The sequence below is a fragment of the Phascolarctos cinereus genome, unplaced genomic scaffold (genome assembly GCF_003287225.1).
Source record: "Phascolarctos cinereus isolate Bilbo 61053 unplaced genomic scaffold, phaCin_HiC Scaffold_726;HRSCAF=1367, whole genome shotgun sequence".
Classification (NCBI taxonomy): Eukaryota; Metazoa; Chordata; class Mammalia; order Diprotodontia; family Phascolarctidae; genus Phascolarctos; species Phascolarctos cinereus.
This window is the reverse complement of record NW_027556098.1, coordinates 17804626-17826001: the sequence shown is the minus strand read 5'-3', so window position 1 is coordinate 17826001 and position 21376 is coordinate 17804626. Positions and strand designations below refer to the sequence as shown.

Below are 21376 nucleotides of genomic sequence, written 5' to 3'. Positions count from 1 at the left end.
TTCCCACTATATATCTTAAAGGCATCTCAAACTTAATAACTCCCTCAAAATAACTCATCATCATTCCTCCCAAACCAAATCACCCCCTTTTGAATCCTTTTGATCACCATGGTTCACAACTTCCATGTAACACTCCTTATTTTTCCTCATCTCATATAGCCAACAGGTGGTCAAGTCTTCTCAATTACGCACAGTTATCTTTTCCATCTAACCCTTTCTCTCCATTTATATGATCAATACTGGATTTTCAGTCCCTCAATCACTTCTCTTCTGGATAATTGCAACAGAATGTAAGATATTTGAGAGCAGGGACTCTTAAAATTATTCATTATTTATCTATTTCTTCATTCATTCATTCATTATTTTTATTTTTAGAAACTAAGTACAATGCCTATTGCATAGTAGAAATGAATAAATGCTTCTTGATTGACTGACTGAACATTCGTCTAATTTGTGTTCCTTATTCAGGTTCCCTATTTCTTCAATCCAATCAGTCAGTAAGTCATTGGGCTTACTGTGTGGTAAGCCCTACACTGTAGTAAGCACTAGGGATTAAAAAAAAAAAGTAAATATGTGGTTCCTGCCCTGAAAGAATTCACATTCTAATGAAGAAGACCACTTTCAGACAACTAGTTGCACATAAGAAATGTAAAATATAAATGGGAGATGACCTCAACAGTAAGGCACTACCAAAAGGACATCCCAGCAAAGGCTTCTAGCAAAAGGTAGTATATGAGCTAAGTCTTAAAGAAAGCCAAGGGAAGCCAGGAGGTGAAGGTGAATACGGAAAGCATTCCAGGCATTGCTGCCAAAATGATTTTCCCAAAGCACTCACCAAGTCTGATCATGTTACTCCCCTGATCAAAAAGCTTCAGTAGCTCGCTATTGCCCCTGAGATAACTGTAAACTTTTTTTTTTGGCATTGAAAATCTTTCCACTCTGATTTTAGCCTCTCTTTCATAGAAATTAGAGGCCATGAAGTCCAACTCCCTTATTTTATAGATAGGGAAACCGAGGAACAGAGAGGTTAAGTAACTTTATAGTAATAATAATAATAATAATAATAATAATAATATAATAGCAACAATAATAGCAACATTTATGGAATATTTACTATGTGTCAAGTACTGTGCTAAGCACTTCATAATTATCTCATTTGAGCCTCACAAAATCCTGGGAAGGAACTGCTGTTATTATCCCCATTTTACAGATGAGAAAACTGAGGCAAACAGAGGTGCAGGATCATTCAGCTGGTGCCTGGAGAAGGACCCAGACATTACTGATTCTGTCTTCTAAACATGCTTCCAGTTTCCAGATTTATCACATATGACTTCCCTTCATATACTCTAAAGGTTGATCCAAACTGCCCTTATTTGCTCTTCTACACATGTGATACCCCATCTCCACCCTCCTTTGTCTTTGGGCTTTCCTCATGCCTGGAATGCAGTCGCTCCCTCTTTAGTTCTGTCTCTTGGAATCCCCAACTTACTTTAAAGGTTAACTCAATCCTCATCTTCTACAGGAAGCCTTTCCTGACATTCCTCCTTCTAGTACCTTCCCCCTGCCTACCAAAATTACCTTTTAATTACTTTGCATATATCTTGTATTTATTTATGTGAGTATGTTCCATGTTCCCTGATAGAACATAAGCTCTTGGAGGGGAGGAACAGCTTTGTTTTTATATTTGAATTTTTAACAACTAGAACAGTGCCTGGGTACATGGTTGACTGAGATACAATATTGATCTCAACACTTTGTCTAGTACTTTTCTAATACACTCTACAATTACTTTGTTACAAATACAGTCATAGTCATAAGTAACTACAAAAGAAAATTTAACAAATATTCCTGCTTTAATCTTACAAAGTAGCAATGTACATTATTCTTTTGTTATTATAGACTTGTGGTACTGTTGTTTCTAGGTACTTTCTCAAGAAATAAGTACTAAAGATTACTTGATGTTTGATTTCTACAAGTCATAATAGCTAGAAATCCCTTTCACAGAAGCAGCATCAGAAAGATAAAGGTTAAGGATTAAGCAGAGGAGATTAATAGTCTCTGTCCCATTCAGTCTAAAACTGCTGCTTTGTTAAAGCCATATTCAGAATGGAGCTGTCATAAATAGATTGTCTTTAATATCTCTTAAGCTGAGCTGCCTCAGAACTGCCTTAGAAATGTGTTACTTGATGGAAAACTGGACAATGCACTAGAAGTATCACACATGTGTATATGGTGTAGATATGTTATTAATTTAAGATTCTAATTATTTTGATGTTAAACAAATTTATTTACATTATATCAGTTGCATTGGGACATGAATTCTAAATGAGACAATATATTGAATGTTTAAAATGAAGTACAGGTTTTTCAGGTATAAATTTTGTATAAATACAGAGTATTACTCTCAGAGTCACATACTAAGCTATTCTCTGTACTATAATTTCATGTGGAAAATATACCACAATAAGAATCAATAGCATACACATAGGCATCTATAGAGAATGTCCATTTTGTCTATGTATATTACATTCCCATTGTTTATTGGCCTTCCCCTGAGAGAAACTCAATTCTCACTGTCATAACCTAAGGTTCAATGAATCCTGCAATCTTCCAGTGAGGGAAGAATATTCATACCATGTTTTAGGCAAGCCTAGGGCCATACATTTAGTGTGTATGTTTCCCAATCAGTTTATCATACATTTTGTTAATGTGCTTCAGAAAATAAAGATTCCTACCTCCTCCCAAAAACCCCACAACATGGCAATATAACCCAAACATCACAATCAAAACAACTGTTTCAGACAGCAACAGAAGTCTATCTACAGAGGAAGTTTCAGAACTAGAGGGTTCCAGAAGGTTCAATCTCTATTCTGAAGGCTAGCCTTGTGTAGCCAACCAAACAACACTGCATCATTTGAAGGCTGTCAAACATTGCCACATTCCTCTAACCTCAAAGAAAGGCCTCAAGGTAATGGAAAACAGAACAGGCATATTTTGATTGGGAGTTGGAGGGAATAAGGCAATGCTATATAAGCTGAAGGACTCTAGATAGCATGGATTTGCCCAATGGCAAAGAGGAAAAGGAAAGGTTATTTTAAAAATAATGGAGTGGAGAGGCATTAAACAATTTCATCTACTTAGAGACAGGATTTTCATACCTGGATGAAGCCTTGGAAATCATCTAATCCAATAATTTGTTCCTCAAATGTCAAAACTGAAACTCAAAGAGCTACAAGGAAGGGAAAAGCATTAGCTAATCAGTACTGATGAGGAAAGAAGGACCCATTTTATTACTGATATCATTCCTGGGTTTCCCTGAGCTATACTGACTTTCTCTTTGTTATTTTAACAGCCCCAGGACATGTGTCCTCCCATTCCAGCAGTCTCTACGCAGCTGTGCACTACAATGCCAGAATCTCACCGAGGTACATGCACACCCCTTGGCAGTTACCACAGCCTTACTTGGCATAAAGCTGTTATATAGACAGTTTTGTGTCTGAATGTGCAAACAGTCAAAATAGCATTTGGTTGCTCATTTCCATATTTAGATGGCATGGTGCTGAAGTAGGAAGGTAGTTGTTCAAACAAGTAGCAAGCTTAAAGAAGTGATGCTAAAAATTCCACCCTTGTTTTACTTACGTGGGCCTTAAAGAAAATGAGAATAGCTCATCCAAAATGGATACTTATTTTCTCTTGCATCGCATTTAATAATAACTTATATTTTAGCAAAAAAAAAAGATACACTAATGGTAATTTACAATTGTAGATTTTTAAAAAAAATTTCTCAGAGTGCTTCGAAATCTCTGAAGTAGGTCAAGTTAAATTGTATTTTCTACATTAGTAATTTAAGACAGAAACATTAGTGGTAGAAATAAACATGGTTTTGTCAGTGCCATTTTTCCAGTCTCCTATGATAGAAATCTCAGCCATCTTTGACTCTCTCATCTCTTCTACATGCCCTGTCTGAAAGACACGTACACTCTCTCTTTCAAATGTCTCTTGGCTTCTCCCCTTGCTTTCAGTTTTTGCTGTTACTTCTTTAGGCTAAGATCAACTCACTTCACACCATTCATTGGTACCTTCATGTTTTTCTTGACTCTAATCCTCTCTGAATTTAACTTCCATTCCAATTTTCATCAAACACCATTTGAATCACTTCAGTTTTCTGCTTAAGAGCCCACAATGACTCCTTACTGCCTACAGCATCAGGCTGAAACTCCTCTGATAGGATTTCACAGACTTCTATGTGGTTCCATCCAAAATTGCCAGTTTTGCTGCACAGTCTCTAATGTGAAACCTTCTCTCTTCTCAGGGTAATTTCTTTATCTTCTGCTAACATAATAATCATCCTCATCTTTTCATTTTTGCTCATCTTCTTCTCTAAAATTGGCTGGTTTTGTTTCACAACAATCTTTGAAACAGCTGGCTGCTTTTGATGAAAAGTAAGTTTCTACTAAAGGTTATACTTCTTACTCTTAATCTATAGTTTAGTCTAACATCAAGAAACACAAGTGGAAGATAATGTATATTTTTAATGAGGTGATTTTTAATTTATAAATAATTTCAATAACTTTAGATATATGGATGGAGGTTACATAGGCATATGACTGCACAAGGTAGGCAGGTGAGTAGAATCAGTTTACTTAAAAATGAGATCTGTAGTATTATTCTATTTGGTATTAATAATTCATATTTGATCAAACTTTCAAGATGAGTTTTAAATTTCCAACTACTTTTCTTGTGTAATATATTCAACTTATAAGAAAAACAAATATGTACATTTGTAATATGGAAAACTTCCAGTCAGAATTATGTCTACACATTAGAAAATTAAGAAGTTTGGCATTCATCAAAGTGATTTGGCCCCCAAAGAGAATTTTTGGCTTCAGTTTTTTAGACAATAATTAAAATACTGCTAAATTTCAACTTCACCTTGACCTGAAGGGACGATGAATCAGCTGAAGTTCAATCAATTCCATATTTTGGGGGTTGTATTCATGGTTATTGCCTCTACCCATAGCCTGCTCTGATGCCTTGTCATGATGCCTTGTCACAGCATGTGCATTATTTTTTTTTGTTCTCAAGTTCTCTGCCAGTAGAACACAAGGTCAAATAAATACTACCAAGATGGAAAAGCTGCAAAAGTACCTAAGAATATATTGTGTATCTGCTGAACAAGGAAAGGTCTCAATAATTCATTTCAATTCAATAAGTATTTATATGTATCAGGCATTGTACTATCTGTTAGGAACCAAAGGTAAAAAATTAAAAGCAGACCCTGTCCTTGAGGAGTTTGCATTCTTTTGGGAGACACAACAGGTAAACAAATGAGTAAATATAAGATACTTTGAAAGAGGGAGAGAACAGGGACAATCAGGGGCATCAAAAAAGAATCTGGTAAGATATGGCATATAAGCTGACTCGATGCAAGGGGAATCTCAGTGATGGAGGTGAGAAGGGACAACATTCTAGGCACAGAGGACAGCTCATGAAATGACAACAGAGTACAAGACAGAATGAGGGGTTCTGGTCATGCCATATAAGATATGATTCTAAGGCTTACCCTTATGGGAGAAGAACTGCTATAGTGACTGTTCATTAAAGGATTGCCCCCCCCCAAACTTTGGAGGGAAAAGAAACCCATTAAATCTTCTACTAAGTCATGGAAAAGTTAGGATGCATTTGTCAGAGGATAAAATCATAGATCCTTAAAACTTTGACATGATGTATAATGGTTGATTAGAATATAATCAATCATTAAATACATAGAGTTCCTTCTCAGCTATTAGTTTTGCAGAAGTAACCAACATAGCCATTTAATGATCTGTATCTTCAGTCAAACAGAAATAATTTCACAGCCTTAAAAACTTCACTTGCCTGAATTAGTATTTTAACATGTAGCTTCAGAATTTCACTTATAAAAATTCAAAATCCACACATACTGGAGAGATGTTTCCTCACTTCTAGGCTTGCATTACATAGTTGAATTCTCTATTAAGATCAAATGCGACAATGGACATGAAAGCAGTTTGAAAAATATAAAGTGCTAGAGAAATGTAACATATAAATCTGATTGTGTTTAAACTGCTATTTCATTTGGCAATAGTTTTTTTTTAAGTACCTGCAAAATGTGTTATTTATTACTTAACGGTGAAAGGACCCATATCCTCTATGATTTATTTTTTTCCACATAGAAATATAGGTTACTACAATCAAAGGAGTTATTGATTGGCTTTCCTATACATTTTATTTTGACTAAATGACAACAAAATAACTCGGAGAACTAGGTAGCATAATTGAGGCACGTTGGTACCTAATGTTAGCTTTATGGTGTAACTAGCTCACATGGAGATTCACAGAGCTGATGCATTTTAAAAGCAATCTGAGTCTTTTTTTTTTTCAAGTCCTTTTCTTCCCCTTCTCTAAAGAAAGAGACCGTGACCCAGAAGGCTTCTGAAATAAGAGCTGTAATTGGTTTTGGGTGCTGTTGTCCATCTTTTCACACATGCACAAAACAGCCACTGAGAGACTTTTTACAAATAAAGACAGCTTTGGCACACTGTACTTAAGTAAGAGCTCCAAATGTGAATTTAACTCCTTGAGTCATTTTCAGGCCTAGACTTCACAACCTAATTCTGTGGTCTGTCTCCATAACAACACTAATAACTTATGCCAGACCAGAGTCAGATAATGGACTGGAGTCTGTTTAATCTGATTCGATGGGCCCCTCTTTGTAAGCTTTGGTGACACATTTTTTAGGTCTGGTTTTTGTTGCATTTTGTTCAGACTGCCTTATTAGCCGTTATGCAGGCAGTAATCAAAATGCATGAGGCTAGATTTTCAGTTATCTACAAAGTAGATAAAATTGTGAAGCTCATTGAGTTCATACAATTGTTCATTTCAGACACTAATCCTAAATCTTCTGAAACAGAATTTCAAGCTAAGAGAGAAAGGAGCAGACACACAAAACAGGAAAGACATGCCTTAAGCCAGTGGATAATGTCCATTACTACTCAAATTTACTTATTTTAAACCCAAGAACATTTTATTTCCTGCTTTACCTTGCCCCTTGTCCAAGTGCAGCTTCTATATGTAGAAAATACAAACAATATTATAAAGATGATAACTCTCATCAATAGGCTGCATGGATCTTTTTACTGAATAGTTAGTTATATTGCTATGAAAATTATTAGCAGATGCACTGAACACTACTTTTCTTAAAATTTTGTAGCCCTATGTCACAGATTATGAAATGCTTTTAAAGCAAAACAGAGTTTTCTGATGTATTAAGGATAGGGAACGGACCTTTGTTTTCACTGAAACAGGAAACTCCCTATGCCAGTACAGGTAAGCACCATTCCTGAAACATAGTCTTAGAGAGTTACCTAGACCACTAAGAAGTTACATGACTTGCCCAGGGTCACAAAGGTAATATATGGCAGAGGTATATCTTGAACCTGGCTCTTCCTGGCTCCAAGGACAACTTTCTATCCATTACCCCACTGCCTTTTTTTCTAAATGATATGGCTACCCAAATCTGCTTCTAGATTCCTCAGCTTCTAAACCAAAAAGAAATTAAAAAATAATTAAAAGGTATTTCAACATCATGCTATGGAAATGGTCACTGAATTATGCACTACAACCATTTTACTCTGTATCGGACGAAAACACGATCAATGGTTATTGATTCTTTGTCCTCCAAGACCAGCAACAAGTAATAAAATCCTACTTAAGGTAACAATGCTAACAAAAAGAAACACCCTGAAACTCTGCAATTTCAGAATGGGACTGAGGAAATCCTGTCTTTATTACTCATCTAACCACTTTCCATTATTTACTAATCATTCTCGGTCTAACATTGTAGTGTATGCTCACACAGAGCTCTGCTGCCTACAAATAAAAGATATAATTTCATAAGAAGAGACAGGAAATCAAAGGTGCACCTAGTGTAACACTGTGCTCAATGAATGAGGGAAAAAATGGATAAATGAAGAATAAATTAGTATGCTTGTATCTGATAATATGAAAACAAATCAAGGGGTTGTAATAGGAAACAACATCAACAGAACTTTGTAAAAAATCTTCAACCAAAGACTCCTTCCTGCACCCTTACTTTAGTTGGTGTGCTTATAGTATTGTTTGCATGAAGTACTCACCATCCTCTGTGGGAACATAGATGTTTAGGTACAGGCAGTCTTCATTTTGGTCTTGCACATAGGTCATCAAAGTATCCAAATTAGCAGTAAACCAGATGGGGAGCATATCATGAAGAAGTGACCTCTCATCCAGGTGCTGAGGACAGACAGCAGCAAACTGGGTAGCATTTCGAACCCCTGTCCAAGACGATGGAGGCTCTGGGGGTTGAAATCGCCTCTCCCCAGTGGGAGGAGAAGCATAGGGTACACCTAAATATTGTTCCACTGGACCAAGAATCTCATTGGGCAAAGGTGTTCTTAGGCCACGGATTTTGCCGTAATTTGTGGTTACAACTGGATATTGTGCTTGGCTGTCAATAAGTGTAAACCTTATCGCAAGTGCTGTTATCCACAGGAGGAAATTGGAGTTCAACATGACACAAACTGGAGTGAAGAACAAAGGAAGCCATAACAGTCCCTTTGGCCTCGACATTGTTTATATCAACATCAGAAAGTCTCTGTCTTCCACGGCCAGGAGAAAAATAAAACCAGTCACCAAAACAGAGAGAACACTTTTTTAGAGCATAAAAGGCCTACAGCTAGGGGAGTGCTGAGAAGCCTCTGAGTCTGGTCATGGGCACATTCCAATATTATGAAAAAACAAGGTTGTTGATGTCTTTACAGCTCATTCCAAAAACACAATCCTCCTTTAATTCCAATAGCTATTTCCTCCAGGAAGGATGTTGAAATGATGTGGTGAACATCAGATAATACTTAGCTTCATAAGGACAGTGACTCCCATTCGATGATGCCAAGGCACAGATGCCAATCTATGGGATAAGAAAGAGCATAACATTAAAATGAATAAAATGCGGGAACAGCTGAGTAGTTTTCCTCTATCTTTATAGCATTGCCCCCTGCCCAAATGCCTTACAAATAGTAGTGACATCATCTTCTGATTTCACAACACTCATGATTGGTCTGTGACTAGGCACCAAAAAAATCCCAAACAAACAAATCCCTCCCAAAAAAAAGACACAAAACCACTACCAACAACAACCGCAAAACCCACTGCTTCCCCAAATTAAAGTAGCAAATAATTTCTTCATGAGAGATGAGCAGCAAATTTTTTTTTTCTCTCTACTAAAAACTGAAAAGTACACTCACTAGTCCAGGCCCAACTTGAGAACCTCTGGACAGCTAATTAACAATTATGAGTAGGTCTACTTTTTATCTTTATTCAGATGTTTTATAGAAATATTTCAAGTTGTGTTTTAAAATCTCACAGTAAATTATTCTTACATTCTTATTGAGCTTTTAAGGGGTCTTTTTTTTTACATTTTTTAAAAAAAATTACCCTTCCCGTCTCTTTGTTGTCTTTAATGTTTTGTTATTTTGTATTTGTCAGTAATTAAATAATTAATTTATTTGTTTATTCATTTATTATCTATTTGCTTATTCACATGTTTATCTGTTTATTCATTTATTCATTTGTTTATTTAATTATTCATCTGCCTATTTGTTTTCATCCAGATCTACAATTTCATTGGTATAGGGAGTTTCTGATATAGGATAATCATATATGATACAGACTGCTATCTCTTTGTAATTTGCAGTCTTTTTTTTTTTTACTAAGCAATTGGGGTTTAGTGACTTGCCCAAGGTCACACAGCTAGTAAGTATCAACTGTTTGGTCTGAGGCCTGATTTGAATTCAGGAACTCCTGACTTCAGGGCTGGTACTCTTTTCCATTTTATGTAATTTGCAGTCTTACACAGTTGCCAAAAAAGTTAAAAGACTTACTCAAGGGGGTCACAGCACTAATATTGTTAGAAGCAAACTTGAACCCATGTTTTTACTGTATACTATGCCATACTGTTCTCTATGGTCAGCACAACATTAACTAACACTAGATAAAACATTGCTCATATGACATCAAATATCTTTGCCCACTGCTGAATAGTTATTGTAAACGATGCCCTTTCTTCCAAGAAAGGAAAGCAATTTCCAACTATCAGCAAAAATCAACAAGCATTTATAAAGCACCTACTAAGTGCCAGGCACTGTGCTAGGTGCTGGAGACACAAATATAAAATAAAATTAATTAATCCTTACTCTCAAGGAGTTTATAGGAGATTTTAAATGTAGTGTTGCAAAGTATAAATATAAAACTTGAAACTAATGTGGAGTATTTGTGAGTTTTTTTATCTAAAATGTAACCATGTATTCTATTTCATTGAAAAAATATGCATTAGAATAGAAAGGAAAAAGCTAGGCTGTTTTCCTTTGTTTCTCCTTTGCAGAGTAGTAATGTGGGGGAAAAACAGATTTTTAGCACCTGATAGTGATTACAATGTTTAAGTAAGTTAAATACTCATTTAAACATGTTTAAAGCTATGGAAAGGAAAAAATACAGAAAAATTCGCTGACATGTTTTAGTCTAGCTTTTTGTTTTCTACTTGATAAAACATTTGGGATTCTGCCATGAGTAGATAGAGCCTCTAAATGGTTAAGAGACAGCCAAAAGAGAAGCAGGTGATGACATTATGCTTGGCTGAATCAATATCCTTGAAAGCCTCTAAGCTTACTAATCAACCAATCCCTCCTTCAAGGCATTTTGTCCATAAAAGATATGACATCACCTACACTCTAAAGGTCCAATTCACATTTTCAATAGATCAGAAACAAACACGTCAGTGTACTGAGCTTGCATAATTAAATAATGGAATTTAAAAAGAAATAACCCATGTTTCTGAAATTCAAGCCTTAATAAACGAACAAAATATTCATTATAGCATTTAAGAATATTCCTCACAGTACAGAGATGTTTCTATGTGGCATATTTTTAAATGCATGCATTTGACAGAAAAATAACACCAACATGAGCTAAAAAAAGTTTCACATAAAAAATTGAATAAAACAGAAAACATCTAACTCCTATAGATGTTTCCTCAAAAATGTACTCAATATAACAGAATATAAACTTGAAGAGATGCATAACCATCATTAAAAAGCTTCCCCTTGCTCTCTATTTTAACTAAGTGATATTCAAATTATAAACTTGAAAAGTTGCTACATTCTCTGTATTCATGTCATTGTCAGTCTGATCAAATGGCAGTTATCCTCCAAGATGAATTTTCATTTTAGGAAAAAGAAGTCATAAGACATCCTATCTGCATGACCAGTCATCAACACAGTGAAAACAAAGAGACATAATCTCAGATTCCAAGATCATTCCCAGCCATGTGGATGTGCACAAAGAGCAGCATAGTAATAGGACATAAAGATGTATAAATCTAGTCCCAATTCTGCCACTAACTAGTGTCTGGCCTGAGGCAGCCCCTCAACCTCTTTCAGCCTCAGTTTCCCTACTCATAAACTTGTGAAGCTGAATAAATCATGTCTACAATCCCTTATAGTTTTATAGTCTCTTATAGTTCTGATTCTATGACTTAAGGCATGAAGCCTTCTCTAAGCACAAAGGAGAGCCTAGTTAAGTGGGTTCATACCGGGATTATCTGAAGTACCTCTTGCCAGGACATTTCTGGTCTAATCTTTAATTTAAACATAGCTTGAACTCAGAATATATCAAAACTTTCAGTCTTACATATTAACTGATAAAGCCTTTGGCTTTCCAAGGAATAGCCAAGACCTGACTAGATTTTCAAAACAGCCATATAGCAGAAATGGTATAGTAGAGTAAAAATAAAGTTGGATTGAGAAAAAGAAAACTGAGTTTCAGATTTTGGTTCTGCTACTACTACCTGTGTGACCCTTGACAGGTCATTTCATGTATCTGGACTTCTGTTTCTTTAATTATGAAGTGGAAGATAGGAACTAAATGATTCCCATCACCCCCTTCAATTCCAAATCCTATGATGAGAAATCAGGTTGATCCATCCCAGTACACTCACACACAGATGATAGTTCAAGAGTTCATGAAGTTTCTAGAACCAGCTTGGGACCAGAGAAGTACAGTCTAGGAGCAGCTCACTACCATTGGGATTGTGTTATTAATTCATCATTTATCAGAGTTCCCAGAAGACTGGAAAGTTATGTTAATTTAAATATTTAAATACTTTAAGTGATTTACCATATTTCTACTCTCTCCATATAAGAAGAAAACTGAGGCAGCTAGATGGCACAGTAGATAGAGCACCAGCCCTGAAGTCAGGAGGATCTGAGTTCAAATCTAGCCTCAGACCAAACACTTCACACTAGCTGTGTGACCATGGGCAAGTCACTTAACCCCAATCGCAGAGAGAGAGAGAGAGAGAGAGAGAGAGAGAGAGAGAGAGAGAGAGAAATCCTTTCATGCTTTGTTTTAGTGGAGAGTCTTCATGTATTGCTAAGATCACATTGAAAAAAATATATATATACACGTATATATATATATATATATATATATATATATATATATATATATAAAACAATTAAACAAACAAGAACATCACCTAGTGACCAATGTCTCCAACTGCACACTCCTCTGAAAGCATTTCTAACTTGGTGTGACCTAACACAGATTTGCTTCCTTGACACAGCCTTTGATAATTGTAGATTTCTTCCATGACACAATGAGGCATAAAAGTAGGATTTTATCAGAGAACTAATATAAATTTTTTTGAGATGGATTATATACAAACACACACACAAATGCATGCACATACATACAAACACCTCCCTGTTCTTCTTTCACAATTTTCAAACACTGATTAATTTACCTTGATATAGGGTAAATTATCAGTAATGGTTTCACTAAAGTGATAAGTTCTGGACAGATTGAAAGTTCATGTTTAGTAATTATATTACCTAGTTTTTAAAAAGCAACATACAAAAGGAACATAGCTTTTTTACTATAACAGGTTATTCTTATTATAAATTTTCAAGTTGTTTCACTTGTAATAAATGACATTCTCTAGCAAAAGAGGAAGTTCTATTATCTTCCATTGAAGTAGAACATAACAAAAAAATTCTATATCTGACAGTGCGACGTAAAAGTTATATGAAAATATGGTGTCCCTTCCCTTTGAAAGCACTTTGCTTGGCTCCAGAGAACAATTCACTTTGGCTCCAGAGAAAGTGAACCTTCTTCTATGGAATATTACAAATACTGTCGGAAGGTAGATATTTTGGTTAGTTTTGTGGAACTGTTTCTTTTTCTTCTTTTTTAAATCCTTCTTACAAAAGATGGTTTATTGGGGGCAGGAGATAGAAATATCTTGGGGAATTAATGAAAGATTTTCTAGGGCACAATCTATTTCCTTTTTGTCTTTGTACTCTCCACCACCTAGCCCAGTGTCTTGCACATAGTAGGTGCTCAAGAAAATATTTGGTGAATTTAATACATTACAAAAAATTCATTATGATTGAATTTGACCAGGCATTTTTAGAAAGATCATTTATTGGTCAAGCCTTAAGTGGGCTACATTAGGCAGAAACTAATACAATTGTGTTCAATTACTCTGGAAGAAATTCTATTTGAGACATGGCCAAAACCATTTAAGCATTCCATAATGTGACTGGGTCAAATTAAAAATTCCATTATGTGATACCAAAGGAGAGTAGGTATTTCATACATCATCAAGTCATTCTGAATTTGTTGCAAGAGCTAGTAGTAATGGCTAGAAGAGACCTGACAAATGGTTGTTTTCTTTGATTTTAGCCACTCTAGGAATAAACTCATACCTCCTCTGTATAGTCTTTCTTAATGTCACAAAGTCATTAAAACAAACTGAAGACACTTTGTGGACAAGTCTTACTTTGAGAAAGATGAATTGCTCTGCCTATATATTGTGGAACAATGATGAAAAGAAATCAAGATTTTAATAGGCCTGCTATTTTGATGCTGAGGGGATGTCAGGTATTTTATCACTAGGATGCTATGGAAGAAACATTACCACTTCCAATGTCTCACTCTAGATTCATGAGCAAAGAATGGAAACAAACTTTTCTTATGACTGTACTCTTTGTTCCTTCTAACAGTACCAGAAAGAATATTCGACTTAGAATAAATGAAATACCAACATCAGGTGGATGGGACTGTGATAGACCCGAGCGGATGGCAGGATGGGAGCTCGGCCTCAGAAAATATTGTGGAAGTTGTTGGATTTTTGAGGAGTCCTTCACTGTCCATTGTTTTTGTGTCCTGAAGTATTCAGTCTCTTCTGTACAAAAACATAAATTCTGACCTAGGATTTCACCCAGTTAGGATTCATACCATAGAGTGGAAGCTTTTGGAGTGTAGGGACCAGTTCACCTTTGTATTTCTATCCTCAGTGCCTAGAACAGTGCCTGACTCATAGTAGGCACTTAACAAATATTTGTGGATTGACACCCCCCAAAAAAAAGAATGAATGAAAAAGCACAGACTCAGAAAACAGAAGCTGTTGATGAGTTGCTACCACTTACCAGACATTTAACTGAATGAAAGTTTCCTTACCTGAAAAATTATCATGAGAATTAGCATTCTAATTCTTGTTTCCCTCAACTAAAAGGTATATGAAGCATGTATTTCATAAACCAAAAACAAATCACCACATAGAATCATAAATTTAGAGCTAGAAGGGACTTTAGAGATTTAACCTGACCCCTAGGAAAATGACGCCAAGTGAGTTGTGACCAAACTGAGGTTACCTAGGTAACAAGTACCAGCTATCATTGCTATTAGAGACAGGAATAAAAACAGCATTGGATAAGATGTGGATAGGTTATGATTTACAGTACTAAAGGGATTACCCACAGTGATGTGACCAGTAATCCATAAAGGTAACTATTGCTGTTCACTGGTTTTAGTTACGTCCGACTTTTCATGATCTCATTGGGATTTTCTTGGCAAAGACACTAGAGTGGTTTTCTATTTCCTTCCCCAGCTCATTTTACAGATAAGGAAAATTGAGGCAAACAGGGTTTAGTGACTTGCCCAGGGTTACACATCTATTAAGTGTCTGAGTCTGGATTTGAACCTTATATAAAACTTATACCCTTACAAAGAAAATAAAATGTAATGTCTTGTCTCCAAGGTTGTCTGCAACTCATATAAATTTCTTTATTTTTCAAATGCAATTTTGCTTATATTTTTTCTTGTGAATATACAAATTATTTTGTGTGCACCTGACTATGAGGTTTGGTTTACATATCTTTCTTTTAACCTAGAATCTAGTGGACAGTCTATTACATGGATATTTTCCTATTACTGCCCTCACTGATAGCATAGATGCTAATATAACTGTTCATGAAATAGCTAATGGCTAATAATAAGGAAATGTGGAGATTTTGGATCCTTCAGCATTTCTGTTTCTGACATAAATATTCACTGATTTAATTATATTCACCTTTATTAGCAACTCTTAATTGGAGAAATTATATCTGTTGTGTTTGTCAGATTGACAAATTGCACATATCTTTTTAATTTTACTTTTGTGCTTAATAATATTTTATTAAAAGTGTCTTTCAGTATGTAGTAATCATTGGTCAAAAGAAATGTAACATCTAACATATTATTGACTTGAGTCAAATAATGTATACACCACCTTAAAAATGTACACCAAAGTAGCTGAGATTTATGAATTACCTCAAGAAGGCTTCTGTCTTTATTACCTTGCTTTATTCTTATATTAATCATTCACCAAATTCAAGGACTTTTTTTGCCTTTTCCAGTTCTAATTCTTCTTAACCTCTGTAGCATAGCACGGAAACTACCCTTGTTTCTTGAAATTTCTTTCATTGGCCTCAGAAGCAATTTACTTATCTAAATCTCCCTCCACATCAGTAAATACTCCTCTATCTTTTCTTTTTCTAAATCCCTTTGCCCAAAGTTCAACACTAGGGTAGAAGACTTAGTAGACATATGATAGACAGACAGATAGATAGATAGATAGATAGATAGATAGGTAAGTAGATGAATAAACTCATTCATGTTTTTCTTAACAGATGCCAGCTTTTAAAAATTATTCTTATATAGTGCACTTTATCTATTAGTTGAATTTGTGTTGTCAAGTTAAAAAACAAAGGCTTTTAACAATTGCATTATAAGTTTGCCCATCTCCTTTTAAAAATAATTCAAGACACTGGCACTGTTTTTGCCATCTATATCATTATGAGGTAGCACTCTGCAAATGTTAAAGCATCATATAAATATGAATTATTATTTCCACATTAATCTCTTCAAATAGTACTCCCCTTTTTCATTATTATAATAATTTGCAATGCTGTCTTCAGAACTTCAAAAATCTACTCTTTCAAGATCATATTTATATATAGTATTATTCCTGATTTTCCATTCTTCCTCTATCCCTAACTCTATGCTGATAGGGTCACTTGCTCAAGAGTTTTCTTCTTTTAATTCAGTAACTTCTTCCTCTTTAGTCATCAGAATCACACCCAAAATAGGAGTTCCCCTCACTGGTCTCTTCATTTCTTTTTTTAGAAAATGACAGTTATCAATATTACTATTATTATTATTGTTATCATTATGTCAAGTCAAGAATATATCAGCTATTCTACTTTTCACAAAGATTAAACAGCTGTCAGTCAATAATAAGTCAATAAGCATTTATTAGGAAACTGTTATGTGTTTAACTGCTAGTTTTCCCCAATACCACATAGTTAAAATGTCTCCATTTCATGTTCATGATCTATTTCTCATATATCGCCATCATAATTCAAATATTTATCATTGAACTCACCAATAATAGACTAACCATTTCCCTATCTTGAGTCTCTACAACCATCCCTTCATCAAGACTAAATACCACCTACAATAGTCCCCTAACTGGTCTTCCCATCTCCTGTGTCATGTTTCTCAAACACATTCACTACACCATTGCCTAAACAATATTCTAGAGATACTAATACAATTTGATCTTCTCCAACTCAGAAGCAATATGGCATAGTAGATTAAGGGTAGGGAAAGCCTGGATTTAAAGCTAATGACTTAATTAGACATCAAGAATCCATCAAACATATTCAAAAGAATGAAAAAAAATAGAAGAAAACATAAAATTGGAAAAACAATTGACCTGGGCAAGAGATCCAGGAGAGGCAGAATCATTGGAATACCTGAACATCATAATCAAAAAGAGGACCTGGATAGTATCTTTCAAAAATTATCAAGGAGAGAGAGGCGGAGCCAAGATGGCAGAGTAAAAGCAGTGACTTGCTTGAGCTCTCCCCCAAACCCCTGTAAATACCTGTAAAAATTAGCTCTAAACAAATTCTAGAGCAGCAGAACCCACAAAAAGACAGAGTGAAACAAATTTCCAGCCCAAGACAACCCGTATGGGTGATTAGAAAGGTCTATCGCACCTGGCTGGGAGAGGAACACAGTTCGGTGTGTGCGCGCAGGCAAAACAGGCCTCAGCGAACCTGGAGCAGGCCTCGGAGGACTGAATCACAGGCAGCTGTGGCAGTTTCCAGACTTCTCAACCCACAAATGCCAAAGACAACTTAGAAGGTCAGTAGGAAAAGTCTGATTGAGGTGAAAGAGAAGCGCGGACCCAATCCCAGCAGCCAAGGGGAACCAGCTGCCTCCTGAGTCTCTGGTCCACAGACTGAGGGGAATCTAGTGACTGATCAGAGGAGGATTGCAGGGATCTTTTGTTGGTGCTGACTTGCTTTGCCTGTGCTTGGATCTGGGTCACAGTTCTGGGTGGAGGTCCTGGAGTGAGGAGGAGTGCTGACTTGGTGGAGCACGTAGTGGTGGTGAAGACAAATTCTCTTCCCAGTTCCAAGGCAGAAAAGAGTGAGTGTGGTCACTAACAGGCAAGAGCAAAGGCCAGCAAAGGAATAAACAGCTTGCCCTTGATCATACCACCTTGGGAGAACTGAAAACTTACAGGTCCCTAGAACTATCTCTGAAAGCAGCTGCACAAAACCCTTGAAGCTTGGGACAGTACATTCTCCACATTGAAATCAGATGCCTATCTTAACAAAGAGTTTATAACTCAAGTAACATGGCAAGCAACAAAGGCACAAAAAAAAGTCAGACCATAGGATCTTTCTTTGGTAACAAAGAAGATCAAAACCTAATAACCAGGAGAAGACAACAAAAGTTAAAGCTCCTACATTCAAAGCCTCCAAGAAAAATATGAAGTGGTCCCAGGCCATGGAGGAGCTCAAAAAATATTTTGAAAAGAAAGTAAGAGAAATAGAGGAAAAACTAGGAAGAGATCTGAGAGTGATGCAAGAAAATCACGTAAAAATAGTAAACAGCTTGCTAAAGGAGACTCAAAAAATACTGAAGAAAATAACACCTTAAAAAGTAGCCTAACCCAAATGGCAAAAGAGGTCCAAAAAGCCAATGAGGAGAAGAATGCCTTAAAAAGCAAAATTGGCCAAATGGAAAAGGAAATCCAAAAGCTTACTGAAGAAAATACTTCCTTAAAAATTAGAATACAGCAGTTGGAAGACAGTGACTTTATGAGAAATCAAGACATTGTAGAAAAAAAAGAGTGAAAAAATAGAAGACAATGTGAAATATCTCATTGGAAAAACAACTGACCTGGAAAATAAATCCAGGAGAGATCATTTAAAAATTATTGGACTATCTGAAAGCCATGATCAAAAAAAGAGCCTAGACATCATCTTACAAGAAATTATCAAGGAAAACTGCCCTGATATTCTAGAACTAGAGGGTAAAATAGAAATGGAAAGAATCCACCAATCACCTCCTGAAAGAGGTCCCCAAAGGAAAACTCCTAGGAATATTGTAGCCAAATTCCACGATTCCCAAGTCAAGGAGAAAATATTGCAAGCAGCTAGAAAGAAACAATTCAGGTATTGTGGAAACACAATCAGGATAACACTGGATTTAGCAGCTTCTATATTAAGGGACCACAGGACTTGAAATATAATATTCCAAAGGGCAAAGGAGATAGGATTACAACCAAGAATCAGCTACCCAGCAAAACTGAGTATAATCTTTCAGGGGAAAAATAGACATTCAGTGAAATAGGGGACTTTCAAGCATTCTTGATGAAAAGACCAGAGCTGAAAAGAAAATCTGACTTTCAAATTCAAGACTCAAGAGAAACATGAAGAGGTAAACAGGAAAGACAAATCATAAGACACTTATTAAGGTTGAACTGTTTACATTCCTGCATGGAAAGATGATATTTGTAACTCATGAATCCTTTGTCAGTATTTGGGTAGTGGGAAGGAAAAATTATATGTATGTATAGATTGATAGACAGATAGATAGAGGGCACAGGGTGAGTTGAAGATGAATGCATGATATCTAGAGAATAAAATTAACGGGTAAGATAGGATTATACTGGGAGAAGGAGAAAGGGAGAGGTAGAATGTGCTAAATTATCTCACACAAAACAGACAAGAAAAGGCTTTTACAGTGGAGGGGAAGTGGAGGGGAGGTGAGAGGGAATGAGTGAATCTTATTCTCATCAGATCTGGCTTAAAGAGGGAATAACACACACACTCAATTGGGTATGGCAATCTATCTTACCCTACAGGAAAATGGGGGGCGCGGGATAAGAGATTAGTGGGATGATAGAAGGGAGGGCAGATTCGGGGAGGGAATAATCAAAAGCAAACACTTATAAGGAGGGACAGGATCAAAAGAAAGAATAGAATAAATAGGGGGCAAGATAGGATGAAGGGAAATATGGTTAGTTTTCCACAGCATGACTACTATGGAAGTGTTTTGTATGACTACTCATGTATAACCTATATCAAATTGCTTGCCTTCTCAATGAGGGTAGATGGAAGGGGAGAAAGGAGAAAATTTGGAAACCAAAGTTTTAAAAACAAATGTTAAAAAAAATTGTTTTCATGTGCAACTGGGAAATAAGATATACAGGCAATGGGGTATAGAAATCTATCCTGCCCTGCAGGAAAACTGAAGGGGAAAGGTATAAAAGAAGCAGGGACAAAGATAGAAGGGACAGTCGATTAGGGGAAGGTGTGTTCAGAATGCATGCCATTTTGGGGCTGGAGGAGGCATGAGATGGGTAGAAAATTTGGAACTCAAAATATTGTGGAAGTGAATGTTGAAAACCAAAATTAAATGAATAAATAAAAAAAAAGATAAAAGAAAGAAAGAAATTATCAAGGAAAACTGTCCTGATATACTGGAACCAGAGGGCAAAATAAGCCCTGAACAAATCTACCAATCACTTCAAGAAAGAAATCTCAAAATAAAAACTCCAAGGAACATTATAGCCAAATTACACAGCTATCAGGTCAAGGAAAAAATACTGCAAGTGGTCAGAAAGAAACAATTCAAATATTGGGAACCCATAATCAGGATTACACAGGACTTCGTACATGAAACAATAAAGAATCAGAGGTCATGGAACATGATATTCTGGAAGGCAAAGGAGCTAGGACTACAATCAAAAATCACCTACCCGGCAAAATTAAACATAACACATCAAGGGAAAAAATGGTCGTTCAATGAAATAGAAAGATTTCAAGCTTTCATGAGAGATGACCAGAATAGGTCAAAAAAATTTCATCTCTGATATCAAAACCAAGAGAAGCCTAAAAAGGGAAAAAGGGAAAAAAAACATGAAGGATTCAATGGAGCTGAACTGTTTGTACCCCTACATGGGAAGATGGTATTGGTAATTCTTCAAAATTCATATACCACTAATAGGACAGCTAGAAGGAATATACATAGACTGAGGGTACACATATAAGGTGAATTTGTGGGAATGACATAAAAATAATTAAGATATGAAAAAGAGGGGTACACTGGGTGCCGAAGGAAGGGAGAGGTAGAATGGGATAAACTATTTCACATGAGGAAGTGCAAAAAACTTACTACAGTGGAGGGCAAAATGGAAGGGTGGGTGATAAGCATCACTTGAACCTCATCAGTATTGGCTCAAAGAGGAAAAATATACATGGTCAGATGAATATAGAAATTTATTTTGCCCAGCAAGAAAGTAGGAGTGGAGGAGATTAAGTAAAAGCAGGTGCAAGGACTGACAGAAGAAAGGGCAGGCCAGGGGAGGTGGTAGACAGAAGCAAAACACTGTTGAGGAGGGAAAGGGTGAAATGAAAGAGAGGACAAATAGGAGGAAAAATAGGATGGAGGGAAATACACAGTAATCATAACTGTGAATGTGAATGAACTCTCCCATAAAACAGAAGCGGATAGCAGAGGAGAGCAAAAACCAGAATCCTACAATATGTTGTTTACAAGAAACACACCTGAAGCAGAGAGACACGCACTAAGTAAAAATAAGGGTCTGGAGCAAAATCTGCTATGCTTCAGCTGAAAT

At 36.0% G+C, this 21376-nt stretch overlaps 1 protein-coding gene across 4 annotated transcripts in view; it reads right to left on the bottom strand.

The window, feature by feature from the left end:
* The window catches only part of NLGN4X (neuroligin 4 X-linked), a 426216-nt gene that overhangs the window by 305223 nt on the left and 99617 nt on the right, over positions 1–21376 (bottom strand). For all 4 annotated transcript variants that reach the window (XM_021006227.2, XM_021006232.2, XM_021006233.2 and 1 more), the window contains one exon: positions 8157–8965. In XM_021006227.2, coding sequence (XP_020861886.1) covers positions 8157–8628 — 472 coding nt within the window. In that variant the 5' untranslated portion in view covers positions 8629–8965. The remainder of the gene's footprint in view (positions 1–8156; positions 8966–21376) is intronic.